General features: G+C 49.3%; 1 protein-coding gene across 1 annotated transcript in view; it reads left to right on the top strand.

Annotated features, from left to right (window-relative positions):
* Nucleotides 1-6,869: 6,869 nt before the first annotated feature.
* NTM (neurotrimin) overlaps nucleotides 6,870-17,760 on the top strand; it is an 858,077-nt gene continuing 847,186 nt past the window's right edge. Inside the window, exon 1 of the mRNA XM_036354306.1 lies at nucleotides 6,870-7,345. Within this exon, the coding sequence (XP_036210199.1) occupies nucleotides 7,264-7,345 (82 nt within the window). The 5' untranslated portion in view covers nucleotides 6,870-7,263. The remainder of the gene's footprint in view (nucleotides 7,346-17,760) is intronic.

The following is a 17,760-nucleotide window of genomic DNA, read 5'->3' as shown; positions in this document are numbered from 1 at the left end:
GCACGCGCTAAATGCCCCACAGCGCCCGGCATGTGGAGAGGTTCACTGTATGGTGGTTTATTCCCTCCACTGAGCCTTCAGGAGGAGGAAGAATATGCTCTGTCTTGACTCTATTTATTTTCGTTCCAGCTTGATAATCACACTGACTATTTAAAAAAAAAAATAAAGGGTCTCAAGATGACTACATCTCTACCTAAGGTTTTGGATAGTACCGAGATATTTGCAATAATATATGAGGGAAAGTACTGTGGGAGGAGAGGGGAGCCAAGAAAGTCTGTCTTGACCTGCTCTCCACATGGATCCTTTCAGGCCAGAGCTAGCATGTCAAACTTGTGGCCCGCCTGACGCGAGTTTGACATGCTTGGGCCAGAGCCTTTCAGTTGCAATTGACAGAAGTTCAGTTCAAATAACCTAAGAATGCCAGATGCATACTGGACCTGTTGGGGTGACTGAGATTTCTAGATATGTCTACTTACTGTATATACCCGAAGCTAATACAATATTAATGCTGACTGTATCTAAAACATAAAAAGTAAAAGCTGAAAAATAACCTAAGCAAGTAAGGACCTGGGAAGCCTCAGGGTGTGTGTCTGCCTTCGAGCAGGACTGGTCCCACTTTCTTGTTTATTTATGTAGTTAAATGTGTGGGGGTAACACTGGTTAAGAACATTACATAGATGCAATGTGTATGGCTTTACCGTACAACGTCTGTACACTCGATTGTGTACTCACCACCCAAGTCTGACTGGTCCCACCAACAGTGATGCCCTCTTCTCTTCATTCTACTTTCTTTTCTGGTGACTTCATTTCCTTGCAGACTTTCTCCACCTGTTAGGAAAGTTATCCCTCTGGGAGCAGTACCTCTTTTCAAAAGCACCTAGAGCCCAGCCAGTGTGGCTCAATGGTTGAGCATTGACCTATGAACTGGGAAGTCACGGTTCGATTCCAGGTCCAGCCACATGCCAAGGTTGCGGGCTCGATCCCCAATGGGAGGCATGTAGGAGAGGTAGCCGATTGATGGTTTTCTCTCATCATTGATGTTTCTATCTCTCCCTCTCCTTTCCTCTCTGAAATCAATAAAAATATATTTTTAAAAACCCCCACAAAAAACAGACAAAAAAAAAAGCGAAACAAAAAGCACCTATAAAACTCTCAGGGGAAAAACAAATGGATGAGGTCAGGGTCACTTGCTCACTCCTATACCAAGCGGATGGCTGCCCCAGTCTAACCCTAAGGGACTGATGCCCTGAGGATGAACAGCGGGGGGGAATGTGCTGGGCACTCAAAGGCAAGAGCTCCCAGTCTCACCCTAGCCGGTTTGGCTCAGTGGTTAGAGCGTCGGCCTGCAGACTGAAGGGTCCCAGGTTCGATTCCGGTCAAGGGCACGTGCCTGGGTTGCGGACACATCCCCGGTAGGAGGTGTGCAGGAGGCAACTGATTGATGTTTCTCTCTCATCAATGTTTCTAACTCTCTATCCTTCTCCCTTCATCTCTGTAAAATATCAATAAAATATATTTTTAAAAAATAAAAAAAAGGAGCTCCCAGTCTCCTGCAGGGCCCAGAGGAAACTTTGTGGCGATAAGCCTCCTGAAGGCAGTGGCCCTTTCTGGGGAGTTCTTACTGAGTATTATCCAGTCCAGCGATTCGTTTTCCCCCAGTCAGCTGCTTGCAAAGACCTAGGAGCCGATGTGTGTTAGATGTTGTACGAGGGCTTTCATAGCCCTCATTTTGCTTAATTCACATCAACGCTGTCAAGTAGATGTGTCATTATTTCCACTTTAAGGACAAGATGGGAGGAGATGAGATGATATGAGAAAATTGAGGACCACAGAATTGAGGCTGATAAATGGAATTAGATCCAGGTCCTCTGATTTTTAAATGTTAAACTCTTTCCCTTAAACTCCTACTATGCCCTGTTGTTTCTTTTTGAAATGATGATGATAATTCATAGAAATCAAGGCCCAATGACTGTGACGATAATTCCAGTTGGGAAACACTAAAATTGCTTCTTTTGTGGGAATGCAGATTTAAATCTCGGTGCCCTTAATCTCTGTGCTGTGAGGAGTTAGACTTTCATCTCACTATTAGCTTAAGCAAATGATCAATAAATTGGGAAATCTCCTGCTCTGAGTCAAATCCTCAAAATGGACCCCACGTAATTACACGATTCGTACCCTAGACCCATCCCATGCATATCCAAGTGACCTGCTGTGGATCCGGGTCCCAGAGGGATTTCCAGGGAGAACCCCTTGAAGAGATAGGGGACTGCCTCCTTCCTGCCAGGGCTTTCTCCCTCCTTTAATTGACATTGAAAGTCAGAGCTGGAGCCTACTCTCCTCCCCCCGGTGTGGGGAGGGAAGGCCAGCCCCCTCCCCAGCGCTGGGCTGTCCCAGCCTCTGAGTGTGTGAGATCCACCACAGCTCTGAGCCTCAGCCAGGCGGCCGGCCACAGCGGGCGGATGGCAGCGCAGAGCACTGGCTTTTGTTAAGTCCTGAACATTATTTCAGTGCAGCTCAAGCTCCCGCAGGTCTTTCCATAATAGCGGAGAAAAAGAAAATACACTCTCCCCTCTAACTCCCCCCGGCCCCGCCCTGCACCACGCACACCTGCCTCCTCCTCCCCTCCTCTTCCTCCTCCTTCTGCTCCCCCCCCTTCTACCTCTTTCACTTCCTTCTCTTTGTCCTCCTCCTCCTCTGCCTCCTCACTGGGCTGCCCTCTGCCAGTCCTCTGGCCTGTCCACCATGTGTGTAGGATTGGCCATCCCTCCTCCCAGGGCTGAGGGCGGCTGTCAGGGTTCAGCTGCATTTGGACAGCAGGGCAGCCAGGACTCACTGGGTGGTTCGAGGCGGTGACAGGTGTGCGTGGAGGCCGAATACAGAGAATCAATCCCTATTTGTACCAGCTCACCACACACCATGCCGAATCCTCAGCTACCCGAGGATGAGAGGTTTATGAAATGCCATCCGAGTTGCCCTTTCCTCTGAAGTTAAATACCTCCTCTCCTTCCCTTTTCTTATCCCTTATTTCTCATGTCTCCTCCTTAGTCCTTATCTGCAAACGGAAAAGTCATTTCTGTAATAGAGTTCTCTGAACGTCAAGAACGCCCCGGGAGAGAATCCCATTCTGCCTGGAATGTGAGGTCTCTTTCTGACATTCACTTTGTCTTAGGACCCTTCATCCTCCTCTGACCCTCGAACTGGGAAGCAAATGGTGCATAACGTGCATCTGGCTGATCCAGGAGGCAAACGTGGTCCCGCAGACACCTGATTAGACGTGCCCGAGCCTCCTGACACAGAGGAAGGAACTTTGATTGCTGAGTAAGGAACTGCAATTGCAAAGCATTCCCTTCCAATCATAGCTTCCCCCCAATCAGCTTCTCTAGCCATTGCGTCACTCACTCGGTAGCCATAGCGACTCCCCAGCCCAGCCGCAGACACCCTGACAGGCCAGGTCCCAGGTACCCACTGCGGGAGGCCACTGGCTGCCGCAATAGAGTAGCCCAGCGCTGAGGCCTGAGAGCCCCTGAAGCAAGAATGGAAAATAGAAAGGAAAAATGCTGACTGCGTCAATGTGACCCATTTCATTAGGTTGAATGAAAGCCTTCTGTGGATAGGCCAGGATCAGCTTTGCAATCTGGAATGACACCAGCAAGCTGCCGAACGATCCACAGGCCCGTGGGGGTGACATAGGGGTGCACTCCACACCAAAGGGGGGCAGGGAGGTGGCCTCTTCAGGAGGTGAACTGCGTGCTTTTGAGAAACATGAAGGCCACTGGGACATGTTTCTCTGTGTTGTAACTCTGAGCATTGAAAGAGATATGTCTCTCTAGATAGTACAGCACTTAGCAGCACTCAGAGTCCAAATTAGGCTTTTGGTTCAGCAATCCCCAGGGATATATTCAGCCTTAGTGAAGGCACAAAGCAAGTTCCGAAGGAATCTCAGCAGGAGCCTGGGTTCACGGCGCCCCTCCAAATAGCACTCCGAAGACCGCACCCATCTCATTCTGTTTAAAATAGTAAAACAAGCGAAGATGAGCTGGTGGTGACGGATGGTGATGGTTGTAATGGAGCTGTCATCTGCTATCCCCGTTTCAGAGATGGGCTTGAGATGACTCCACCAAAGTCCCACAGCCCCTTGGGGACAGAGCTGGGTTTGAAGTAGCCAGATGCAGCCTGGTCTTGGTTAACAAGCCACGTTGAAGGTGACAAGTGTGTGCTGAGTGTGCTTGCCATGTGCCAGGCATGGTTACACTGTTGGTGTGGAGAGGGTAACTAACATGGATTAGAAACCGTGCCAGCGTACATTGTTTTATCTCTTAAAATTTTTTTTATTACAACATAGCAGGGCGAGATGGGGGATCTTGGGTCTCAGGAGCCCAGATGTAGGTGGTACATTTTCATGTCTAGTTTTATTGATGGTACCCCTTGCCTGCAGTATTATTTCCTCTGCCTCAGACCTAGCCTCTACTTCACTTTCACCATCTCTATTGGACTTTTAACAACTATTCTAGAAAATGCCCACCCATCACTTCTTTGCATTCTGATCAGAGTGACTATGTGTACCAACCATCGGCAACTCAGTTCATTCTTAGAGCAAAATATTGGCTTTCCTATACTTCAATTGATAAATGTGCTGTTTCATATCATTTGTAATCTCATATGCTATTAAAATAGCAAAGAGGTTATAGATAAGAATGTCTGATATGTGCTTGAATCCCTCACCGTATTTAGTAGAAGATAGTAGTTTAGAAGTTGGTCTGAGGGACAAATGTTTGGGTTCGAATCCTGGCTCCATTGCTACCAGCTGTGTAGCTGTGGACACATTTTCTTTATGACTCAATGTCATCATCTAAAAAAATGGGGGTAATTGCCCCCCTTCATAGGAATTAATGAGGAAAACGTGTGCAAAATAGGGACTCTCTTTCCTGGCACCTAGCAAAGGCTCAATAAATATCAACTAGACTTGTTAATGTGTTACTGCTGCCACATGTGTGGGACATGTACAGATTTATTGCAGTTTAGGGTAAGGGCATTTACAAACGTTAGTGTCTCTGCCTATCTGGGTAGGAACGAAAAAGGATGGAAAGAGGATGGTCTTCATTGTCAATCTGGAGGGAGAGGGGCGGTGGTAAGAGCAAGCCATCTTTCCTTCTGCCCTGGGCTGCTAATGCTCGTGCCACAGCCATTCTGAAGCATTGTACTGCACATGGCTCTATGCTGGACACGGCACAAGAAGAGTTGTAGGGAGATAAAAACTTTGTTCTCTGGGAGCTTACAAAATCAAGAACATTTTGATGGACATGTGAATTAGGACACAGTGGCAGGGGAAAAGTCCATTAATATAAAAAACCTTTAAAATGGAAAGAAGCCTTAGACACTATTTTAATTGTCTAATTTTACAGATGGGAAGCCAAGGTTGACAGGCGTCAAACGACATGCCCACAGTCCCAGGTTCGTGGGGGATGAGACGGGGATCCAGGTCTCCAGACCCCAGTGCTCCTTCCGCTCAGGGTCCCTGGGCCGCACACCTGCAGGGGCCACACCCATGCAGAACACAGGTGGATGGCGCCTCTGAGAAGTGGGCAATGCAGTCCCATTTCCGTACTCTCCTCAATATAAACAGCAGACATACGTACATTTGCGTTATGTAAAGAATATATACACTAAAGTTATAATGGGGTTGCAAGGAAATATAATAATTAGCTGTGGAGATCTGGAAGAAATGATTCAAAAATGTGTGTTGAGGCATTGTAACGGCATGAATTTGTCCCAATCAGCCAGGGATGATTCTGGGTGGGGTTGTTTTCCAGAATTTCTGTTCCCATCATATAACGTGCTTCCCATAGGAAGGAATTAGAAATTTGAATCAGTAACTGCTAAGGCCTTAGAGTTAGAAGGTCTCTCAAGAAGTCAGTACAGCCCTAGCCAGTTTGGCTCAGTGATAGAGCATTGGCCTGCAGATTGAAGGGTCCCAGGTTGTGGGCTTGATCCCCAGTACAGGGCATGCAGGAGGCAGCCTATCAATGGTTCTCTCTCATCATTGATGCCTCTATCTCTCTCTCCCTTCCTCTCTGAAATCAATAAAATTTTTTTTTTAAAAAAGCAGTACACCCATTCGATTGTTTCTGTCTGATTTTTATTCTCCCCCATCACCAAAGAGATGAATGTCTGCAACTGAAGACATTTTATAACCACGCACTGTCTATTCTCAGAAAGTTCTTCCGCATGTCTAACTTCAATCTCTCTTGCTGCAGTTTAAACCGCAGCACTTCTATTATACCTTTCAGTGAATGTAGATTATCCGAGGCATGTCGAATAAACTCATCCCTTGTTCTCACTTGGAGAAGGTTTTTCTGTATTCAGACTGCAGTCCTTTTCAAATCTCAGAAGCCTTATTCCTTTACATGGTGTCATATACACATGGATGACTTTAGGAAATAAATTAAGTGAATGAAAAATAGGCTAATACCGAACCAAGGGCGACAGGAGAAGAAAAATAAGCTGTTTTATTATTTTCAAAGCAACTAAGTAGAAGGTTGATTGGGAAAATAGAAGAAGGGGGGGGGGAGAAAAAAACACACACACCCTGTCATTGAATGATATTTTTATCAGAGAAGAAAATAGGTACCAAGAAATGAGATTTGACTTCTCTTTGCAAGTTTCACTGAGCATGAAAATGTCCCTTTAAATTTTCCCGTAAGCCGTTGCTGGCTGTGGGATTTTTCCAGTGCAAAGGGAATCTGAGTTCAGGAGGCCAAAGAACGCCAGAAGGAAAGGGATTTTTTGATGCTGGGGGCTCTGAGACTGTCAGTTTAAAAAATGAAAGTAATATAGAAGGGCCAAAGTGGCATTTATCATTCCATCTCTCCAGGCTCCTGTCTCTTTAATCAGCTAGCCTGATTTGCCCAGTAAATGATTCCTGAGTGAGTGTGTGTGTGTGTGTGTGTGTGTGCCCGCGCGCGGGTGTTGTAGCTCTGTCAATCCTTGGATTAGAACCAATGATTGCAGCTTGTAGGAGGGCTGTCCAGGGCCAGATTGTACGATGTGTCTCGGTGCCAGAGTATGAGTAGAGATAATTACTGAGAAGTCACACTCTCTCACACCCTCGGCTGGCTTTCTTGTTGTGTCCTTCAGCAACACAGTGGATTTACATCTCCTTCCAGGAGCTGGAGAGCGACGCAATCTGTCAGGAAAGATAGGAAGAAAAAACCGAACCTGACAAAAAAGAAGAAAAAGAAGAAGAAGAAGAAAAAAAAAAAAGGCATGAAAACCATCCAGGCAAAAATGCACAATTCTATCTCTTGGGCAATCTTCACGGGGCTGGCTGCTCTGTTTCTATTTCAAGGTAAGCGCTTGCTATTGATTTGCCTACAGTAGACCCAGGGATGATGGTACGGAGTGCTTTATGCGATTCGCAGACTCCCGGTCGGCTCTGCTGCGCGGTTTGCAGGTGGAGGAGAGAGCGTTTAAACAGCATGGCTGGGACTTCATCCTCCCTACCAGGCTGTGAGACTATTGATTCGATTCTGGCTGCTACTGGAATGGGGGGTGTATATGCAGAAGTAAAAGGTGTCTGGCTCCTGTTTAGGTACATGGCTGTGTGCTGCTCTCCCCGGCTTTATGTACATTCTTGCACACACACGCACACACGACAGAGCACACGCAGAAGCAGGGGTGGGGGGGGGGGCGTGGAGAATGACAGATTCCGAGGGCAGCAGGGTTGCTAATGTGTTGCTTATGTTACTGGGAAGAAATGACAAGAGGAAACTTTAAAATATCTGCCAGTAAACTTGCAAAGCTTCCGAAAGGAGGCGAGGAGAAGGCAGGCTAGAAATAATCAGGTAACTGCATCCTGTACGGCTCTGGCCAGAGATCCAGCTTAAAGGGATGAATCAGTTTGCAGCCGCTGGGAACAACTGCATTAGTTTGGAATGTGTTTGGGGGTGTGTTTGTGGCGGAGGGGGGGTGGGGGTGGGGGTGGGGGAGAGACAAGGAGCAGCTGAGAAGCAGTGGGAACAGGCACGCATTGCACGGGGCTCTGAAATTCGGAACAGCTTTTCTAAGTTGAAGGGAGAGAGGCAATAAGAGGCGAATGCTAATGTTCTGTTTATTATTGGTCTGGAAGCCAAGCTGTGGGCTGCAGCTGAGGGCCGGGCTTGCTCCTGGGCCAAGTGCGTGCTCTGATCTTGACGGTGCTGTGTTGGGTGCCTTTGGAGTCGGCTTCAGTCCTGGGTCCATTTGCTGCACCGGCTGGCCCCACAGTCTGTCCCAGCTCTTCCGTTCCAGCAGTGGCATTATCCACTCACCTGCTTCTCCCACCCACCCTGCCCTTTGCGGGGGGGGGAGGGTCTGACTTGCCTTTTTTTCATATTAAAGACAGCTGAACTGATAGGGATGGAGACAGGCAGAGAAACTTTCCCTAGGTAGTCCAGCTGGCAGAAGCTCTGACCTGGAAGCTGTGGTCCCAGAGGAAAGTTTGGCCCTTCAGGGTAGAGAAGGATGGGGAGTCCCACCCACCTCTGCTCTTCTCCTACTGCAATATGGGGTTCTCGCGGTCTCCACTGAATCCCCACCTCTAGTCCTGACCCTTCCCTGAGGGTTGGCTTTGGGGACTGCTGCTGTCCCCTCGACATAGGTTTCAGGGGCTACCATGGGGACCCACACGAGGTGGACAGAGGGACCAGGCTGGGGAGAATCGAATGTGCATGTACACTTGGCTGGGGCTCAAGGAGGAAGGCAAGGGGGCCTGGAGGGCTCTGAGTCAGATGGCAGGGAAGTCACAGTGGTGGGTCTTGCCGGGACAGCCTCGATGGCGCCTGCCGCTCCAGCCTTGGGACCTCTCTCCTCTTCCTTGGAGACGTCGGTGGGGGGAGAGTGAGGAGCTAACTTGGAGGCATCCTTGAATGACTCCTCTTACGTAACATGGAGCAGCGACAGCGTGTGTGTGAGTGTATGTGTGTGTGTGTGTGTGAGCTTCTGTGTGTGCAGGGTTATGTGTGCACCCGGCCTGTTCTGGGTGCAAGGACTCCCCAGTGAGATCAGAACCCCAGCCCTGGCTGTGGGGATGCAGTGATTTCAGGGCCAGGCTCTCCTAGGGAAATGGCTCTGGTGGTGCTAACCACAGAGATGAGGAAGGGAAGCGCAGGTCCGAGTCCTGGGTGACTTCCCACTTGTCCTGAGATCTGTGTCTTTTCTATCTGTAACATCAAACCCAAGACCACAGCCAAACTTCCACCATCGTCAGCCCCACTGGCTGCATGCCAGGAGCCCCAGGGCCAAGCGGAATTTACATATAAATTAGCATACGTGATTATTTTTTCATCAGAAATAAATGCGGGGAAGCATAATATTTGCTCAGACTTTGAATCATCCGTGAATACATGAGTGAGAAGTGCTGGTGCCCCATTCCCCAGGGTGAAGTCTGGTTTTGTGATCTCGCTCCCATCTTGGGGGGGGATGGAGGTTACAGGCTCCCAAATCCCGAATTCCCTAAGAAAAGTAATGGCCTTATCGGTGCTGCCCACTCAGAGCCAGCGCTACAGGCTTCAGTCTGTCATATAGACCCAGGCTGCCCACGTTTAAGGCAGAGGGACCCCCGAAGACCCCCACACCACATGCCAGTCGGACCAGCAAAGGTGGCGGCTGTTTTCTCGTTCAGGGATGGGAGCGGGAACCTGCCAGCTCTCTCTTATCAAACTTGCAGAATTACTGAGGCAGCCCAGGTCTTGGCTGCAATAATCCACCCCTATTGCATTGACCCAGTGGGACTAGTTAGAATGCAGCACACATTCCAAGGCAATTTTTTCTCCTCCTCTGTTTTTGTTTTAAGCTGGCTCTTTCTGGAGCTGCTACTTGGGGTGGTTTGCCTCCTGGAAAAGGTGTGTGCGGGCCAATGGCAGCTTATGGACCCCTGTCTGACCTGCCCCCACCCCTCCCAACCAGCAACCATAATCCAACATGGGGAGAAGGTTTCTGAGGGAATCTTCTCTGATTAGTGATGGGCAGGAGGGAGGGAGGGATGATTAGTGATGGGCAGGAGGGAGGGAGGGGTGATTAGTGATGGGCAAGAGGGAGGGAGAGAGGGGTGATTAGTGATGGGCAGGAGGGAGGGAGGGAGGGGTGATTAGTGATGGGCAGGAGGGAGGGAGGGAGGGGTGATTAGTGATGGGCAGGAGGGAGGGAGGGGTGATTAGTGATGGGCAAGAGGGAGGGAGGGGTAATTAGTGATGGGCAGGATGGAGGGAGGGAGGGGTGATTAGTGATGGACAGGAGTCAGGGAGGGAGGGGTGATTAGTGATGGGCAAGAGGGAGGGAGGGAGGGAGGGAGGGGTGATTAGTGATGGGCAAGAGGGAGGGAGGGAGGGGTGAGTAGTGATGGGCAGGATGGAGGGAGGGAAGGGTGATTAGTGATGGACAGGAGTCAGGGAGGGAGGGGTGATTAGTGATGGGCAGGATGGAGGGAGGGAGGGGTGATTAGTGATGGACAGGAGTCAGGGAGGGAGGGGTGATTAGTGATGGGCAAGAGGGAGGGAGGGAGGGAAGGAGGGGTGATTAGTGATGGGCAAGAGGGAGGGAGGGAGGGGTGATTAGTGATGGCCAGGAGGGAGCGAGGGAGGAAGGGGTGATTAGCACCCTGGGGCTCTGGCCCTAGGGCAGCCTGGTTGATGTACCAGAGCTCCTCTCCCTGGGAACAGGAGGGCGTCCCTGGTTTGGGCGCTGTCCCTTTCAGCACGCAGCCCACCTCAGGCCACCCAGAGGCTCTGAAAGAATGGCTGGTTGTACTGCAGCTTTTCTCTTTCTAGAAACCCGACCATTTCTCTTTCGAAGGATTGCTGCTCTTTATAACACCTTCCGGCGAGCGTGGCTAGATTCCTGTCTTACCTTTCTCATTTCCCCTCATTTCCTCCGGTCCCACATCCGCTTCTCTGCCCACTCGAGCCGCGCGCAGGGCAGAGATGGGAAGGGAGACGGGGCTGAATTCACACTCTCCTTCACTCAGCACCCACGGCATGGAGTCCGCTCGGCTGGGCAGCCCGGCCAAGTTCCTGCCACTCACAGCCAACGTTCGGGTGCCAGCAGCAGCCCGCGCTGGGCAATGCTGCTGAGATGGGAGGGAAGCAGTTGAGACCATAACAATGTTGACTGGCAAAGTGAAAAATCAGTTTGGGATGATGGGATCCTGGCCTTTGTGTCGGTTGTGAGCGCTTGGGAGCGTGGCCACAAATAAAGTGAAGAAATAAATTGTAACAAAGGCAGGGGGAGAGGGACAGAAGCTTACAGAGTGGATCCCAGCTGCTGCGCTCGGAGCTGCCCCGTCGGGGCAGGTTATAGGCAAGCTGACCCCAGCTCAGAGAAGGCCATGCCCCTCCATCCTCCTCCTCAGGCGGCCGGTGAGCCTGGTCCAGGCTGCGGAGATGCCCGCAGGGAGCAGCAGGCCTCGCTGCACAGAGGCCATTCTTGGGATTGCAGCTCTGGTCACCAGGTGCAAAGCCGAGTCCTCGCGCTGGTCCTTCCTTTATGGCACTTTTATTTATTTTTAAATATGTTTTTATTGATTTAGAGAGAGGAAGGGAGAGGGAGAGAGAGAGAGAGAGAGAGAGAGAGAGAGAGAGAGAGAGAGAGATAAACAGCAATGAAAGAGGAACATCATCAATCGGCTGCCTCTTGCACACCCCCTACTGGGGACGGAGCCTGAAACCTGGGCATGTGCCCCCGGACTGGGAATCTAACTGGTGACCTCTTGGTTCCTGGGTTGACGCTCAACTGCTGAGCCACACCAGCTGGGCCTTTTTGGCACCTTTAAAGCCAAACACAAGCGCAAAGTGTTAGCTTCCACTCCTAACCCTGACTTCTGTTGGTTCTCAGTAGGCCCCTCCAGCGGTGCCTGTATATAGGCGTGCTGACCCGTGTCCTTGGGGGTCGTGGTTCCCTGCTTGCCGTGCTTGGCTCCAGGCTGTCCTCTAGCACTTCCCGGGGTCCTGTCCTTGGCATGCATGCAGTCGGCAGCCCTGAGACACGCTAGCCCCAGCTGATGGTCACGAGTGGGCTGCAGGAGCCACTGCTGGCTTCAGCCACAGTTTGCCCCTCGGGTGGGAGTGAGCTCCCTTGACATCCTAAGAAGTGACAGCACTTCTAAACCAACACGGGGGCAGGCACGTGGGGAAACACATGCTGGGAAGAGGCACGGGCTCTTGGCTGTCTGCTCGTGGTGACGACACTTTGGATGGGACTGTGTCCTCTGGGATTGACTCCGTTCCAGGTTTTCCGTTTGGAGCTCATGGCCTGCTCTCTAGCCCACCAACTAGAATGCTGGAAATGCACAAACAAAACAAAAAACACATCGCTTTATAGAACCTCTGCAGACTCTTCAAGCAGTCCAATCCACACACCGGCCAGATCCCAGGCCAGTCCTGGGACGGGCACCTGGACACCTGAGCTCAGAGCTTGCTATGTCTTCTGTAGGGGAACATCGCTCCCTGTGTGAGCCAGTCTCCCCACCTGCCTGCCAGGCTGGGGACCACGTCCCCTGGGTGTTATCAGGACTCATTAATGCCTGTAACACTCCGAACATGTGGTGCTAAGTGGAACTCCATGCTGAGACGGGTTGTATTTATGCAGTTTACTTCCTTTCTGCTCTGTTGGCTTGTTACATGTTTACTTTATGTCTATAGTCATTTGAAATCCAATAAAACAAATGAAAGAGAAAAAATGAAAACATGCAAGAACAAGGTAATCAAGGACATGCAGGCTGGATGGGGCTGGGCTGGGCCTTTGCAGCCGTCCTAACCTCCTGAGGGAGTGTCTCCCTGACCTTCCCTTTCATTAGAGAGCGGGCTGGGGAAGACCAGAGGGGCTTCGGAAGAAGCAGCAGGGAGCATGCCTCCCATCCATTTGCAGAGGGAGACACCATGCTGGCAGGGTGAATGGCAGACAGGAGGAGCATGGGGAGGGCGGAAGCTGGAGCTGGGAATTGGAGAGGGAAGACAACCAGCTCTGAACTGGATTGGAAAAGAGAGGACTCTGTCCTTTGCTTTGACTATGATGTTGTCCAGTAACCCCTGAGAGCTTTCTGTTTTATTTGATATGTTTTTGTTTATGCAACCTTCTGGATTAAGCCTGCTCTTGTGATCGCTGCTTAAACTTAAAAGAGCTTAAACTTAAAAGATAGATGAGTTGATCCACGTCACCGTTCATTTGCTCTCCCCACTTCTCCCCCTTTTCCTCTCCCCATTCCTCCCTCTCTCTGCCCTCTCTCCCCCCTTTTCTTTCCTCCCTTGCCCCCCGCCCCCCCGCCACTCCCCCCACACACCTTTTTTCTTCTTTTCATTTTTCCTTCTCCTCTATGGGAAAAATAATTGATCAGCTGACAGATCTAGGTCAAGCTGGCAGGGGTTGCTCTGCTTCCCGCAGGCTTGCCCAGGAGAAGGAGGGGACAGTCTGTCTTTCCAGTTCACAAGGAGCCCAGATGACAGGGCGCAGTAGGAGGGAGGGGAGACCAGCGAACCGGTGGGCGAGCTGAGCCATCCCCAATAAGGGAGCTGGGGTCCTACTGGCGACAGAGTCCTCAGCCATTGGTTCTTCCCCACAGGGATTCTCCATATCCGATTTGCCCTTGCCTCTTTCCTGCTTTTTGCTCACCTTCTATGCCACGCTTGTTCCAATTTTCCTCATTTTTTTTTAACTTTCCCCTCCTTTGCTCTTCCGCTTCTCTCCTCCTTCCAAAGCCACAGCAGATCGCAGGCTCTCCCCCGTGTAAGTCATAGTAGAGAAACGGCCTTTTGTTTAGTTGCAAGAAGAAACACAGCCGCCCTGCCAGAGAGCTCTGTAAGTCATTTGCAAACTGCAACACAAACCAACAGAGATTCACATTTCCATGGCGGAGAAGAGAGTATTTCAGGAGAGACTGTCAAGCCTAAGAAATCAAATATTGGAAAACACATTCTTCAGCTTTGTTACTAAGGACACCTTAGGTAACGAAATTTGATTTTTCTTTTTCTTTCTTCTCTAAGAGTATCGCCTTTTACAATAATAGACCGATCAAAAGACGGCTGGTTTTGCCTTCACTTGCTCATTCAACCTCACTTTCTAAAGGTGCTTCGTTTGTTTTGTCTTGGTTGTGCCACGAATTCTAACCCCCAGACTCTGTGTAAGTGTTCATTTGTTCATGGGTTCCATCACCCAGCCAGTGTTTATTGAGCACCTCCCATGTTCCATGTATTATTTTAGGTGCTGGGAATACAGCAGTGACTAGAACAGCCGTGGGCAAACTACGGCCCGCGGTCCGGATCCGGCCCATTTGAAATGAATAAAACTAAAAAAAAAAAAGACCGTACCCTTTTATGTAATGATTTTTACTTTGAATTTATATTAGTTCACACAAACACTCCATCCATGCTTTTGTTCCGGCCCTCCGGTCCAGTTTAAGAACCCATTGTGGCCCTCGAGTCAAAAAGTTTGCCCACCCCTGGACTAGAACCAACTGAAGGATGAGACCAAAGACAGAGTACCTGCTCCCAGATTTGGCTTGCCTTACCACCCTTTGTAATACATCTGGCAGCCCCACAGGAATGCCAGAAGCAGAGGAAGGCTCAGGGACCCAGCCTCTTGTTTTTTGTGCAAATGATGATGGGCGGCAAGAAAGCAAATGTCCCTTGATCCGTGTTTGTAGGTCGGGAGCCGTGGGGGAGGATGCACGGCTCTAGCCCCACCTTAGTGATCAACAGGAGATGCTGCCTTTGCTCCACGCTGTCTCCACCAAGAAGGGGCTCATGGACGTCAGATGCACCTTCCGTTAGTATGTGGATGGTGGAAGTTAGTTGGCTTTGTCACCATGGCCTCTTGTCCTTCAAGTTACTGGTTGATTCTTGGCACCATTGACACCCTGTCTGTTGGCCTGTCCACTTCCTTGTGACCTGACTTCTGCACAGAACTAGAGGGCGAAGGAGGCAAGAGGAGAACACATATGAGACTGGGCAAGGATTTGCCTCAGGTCGCTAATCTGGATGAGGGAAATGAATATCAGGGAACTTCTTTAAGGATTCATTCTTTGGGGTTGATTTAAGATGACATCCTTTTGAGAACCTATTTTTTTTTTTTTTTACTACCCACTCATATAACTTAATTGAGAGTTCCTAGAAAAATAAGCTCATCACTTATTTGTTCTCCTTTGGTGCTCTGCTGTGGTTGGGACATACATCTTTCAATTCATCAACGTGTGTTTTCAGCTCTATGTGCTCAAAGGGCATATGGCTTCTCTTATGCTCGCACGGGGCACTATAGCCACCCCTGAATGGTTAGGACGATCGCTCACCTGACTGCCTCCACCTGCATTTCTGGAATGGTGGAGGTGATTGTTCTTAACTTTTCTCATGTAGAAGAACCTTTCTCACGGGTCTGTGATTCTTCCCAGTGAAGCAGCCTAGAGTAATTCTCTATCTTTGACCCCATCTGAGAAGAGGGTAGGTCTTGGGGGGTAGATACAAGATGTATTTATAATACTCTCCTCCAAGCCAGTGGTTCTCAAACATGGCATATCATAGAGTCACCTGAAGAGCTTTATAAAAATACCAATGTCTGGACTCCACCCCAGACCAGTTAAACCAGAATCTCCTCCTGATTGGGCCCCGCACTAATATTTGTAAGAGCTCTCTAAGGGGTTCTAAGCCATGGCCAGGTTTGAAAACCGGACCTCGAAAGTCAACTGAAAATGTTCTTTGAGCTTGGGTAGGAACCGCAGTTGCCACGTCTCTAAAATAAAGCGGGAGGTCTAAAAGATTTTCAAGTTTCATTTCAACTTCAGCATCTTGCAATCCTGCGAATAGCCTTTTTGAGTACAGTACTTGAAAGGTAGCGGTGCTACAAGAAAACATCCAGCAGCGGTTTCCGCTTGCAGGAAGCTAAGAATATAAACTTCCTCACAGGTTGGCTACCGAAGTCAGAACGTGTGAGTGTGTGTGTGCACTACAAACACTGCAGGCCGCATCCTGTAGACTATGCCACGTATCCATACATTCATCTCTATCTTTATATGGTTGGCATTCTTAGGATGGGCGAAAAGGTTAACTAGTCACCGCATTTCAGGTCCCAGGAATCAGGAATGATACTGATTTTAATTGATCAATCCTGTAAGAGAGATTTCAGAGCCATTTGAACGTGGGTCAAGAATGAATGTGTTAGCCCGGCAGGTGTGGCTCAGTGGTTGAGCATCTACCTATGAACCAGGAGGTCTCCGTTAAATTCCCAGTCAGGGCACATGCCTGGGCGTTTGGGTCTTGATCCCCAGTAGGGGGCATGCGGGAGGCAGCCAATCAATGACTCTCCTCATCATTGATGTTTTTATTCCTCTCTCCCTCTCACTTTCTGAAATCAATATATACGTATGTAAAGAAGGAATGTGTTAGAGCTGGATTTAGAGAGTGCTAAGCAAGCTCCATTCCTATGAAGGATGGTCACAGCCTTCGTTTCCCTCCCTAGGAGTCAGTTATCCAGCCTGGAGCTCCCATCACTTTCCTCATTCTCAGCAAAGCCTCAGGCCCAGAATCTCAGTGGTAATGGTGCATCTAGTGTGTTAGGCAGGAGTCCTGCTGGCTCCACCTTCCAAGCCAGGTCCTTTCCTGCAGGGCATGCAGGCATGGACACTCCTCCATTTGGGTAGAGTCAGCAGGGCTAGGGGCACACGCGGAATGGAGCTACCGTGCAGATGTGTGCCCAGAGCCCTGGCTGGGTACCTCACAAAGTGTTCACATTGCTGCATCAGCCAACCCCAGAGTCCCAGCCAGCTCAAGCCCAGAGGAACTCTCAAGATGATTTATTCTAATCTCTTTCTTTGAGCTCTGACACCTCAAAAATGCAGCTGCAGTGGTCCCCCAGCTTCCATCTCTGATAAGGGCAGACTTACATCTCTATAGATCAGTGGTTCTCAACCTTCTTAATGCTGCGACCCTTTAATACAGTTCCTCATGTTGTGGTAACCCCCAATTTCATTGTTACAAATTGAACATAATTAAAGCATAGTGATTAATCACAAAAACAGTATGTAATTATATATGTGTTTTCCAATGGTCTTAGGCGACCCCTGTGAAAGGGTCGTTCGACCCCCAAAGGGGTTGCGACCCACAGGTTGAGAACTGCTGCTCTAGATAGTCTATTGTATCTGACCCTTCAGGAAGACAGGAAGCAAAGGGAAACAAAGGAGAATCTGTCTGGAAAGAAATTACAAAAGTGAGTGTAATCTTGCTGGGCTCAAATGCTGGCTCTGTCACTTCCTAGTTTGAAACCCGTAGCAATTTAATCAGCCTCTGTGTGATTCACTTACCTCTTTTATGAAATGGAGATAACTGGGATTTACTTTAAGGCTGTTATGAGGATTAAATAAGTTACTGCAGATAAAGTGCTTGGAACATTGCCTGGCACATAGTAAGCCCTCAATAAATATTACCTAATAGCGTTATGATTGCTACTACGAATCATTTTTCTTCAACACGACTTTTCCTCAAACATTTGAAAACACGACTCCCTCCCTCTCTCCCTCAATGCTCCCCTTCACTAGGTTAAATATTCCAGGCTTTTCTCCCGTCTTCTCTACAATCATCATAGAAAGGGTGCCGATTGCCCTTTTCTAGAGTTATTATGGGTACTCTGCTTCCTTCTTCAAGAATTCTTCTCCCCCTTGCTCTGAGCAGCCTGAAGTATTACAGAAGATGGCCTCTCCCGATTTTAAGTCAAAACAGGATCAAGTCTCAGCTCTTTGAAAAGGTGTGG

Source organism: Myotis myotis, unplaced genomic scaffold (assembly GCF_014108235.1).
Source record: "Myotis myotis isolate mMyoMyo1 unplaced genomic scaffold, mMyoMyo1.p scaffold_m19_p_20, whole genome shotgun sequence".
Classification (NCBI taxonomy): domain Eukaryota; kingdom Metazoa; phylum Chordata; class Mammalia; order Chiroptera; family Vespertilionidae; genus Myotis; species Myotis myotis.
The sequence above is the reverse complement of the archived record's forward strand: the minus strand, read 5'-3'. Positions and strand labels throughout refer to the sequence as shown.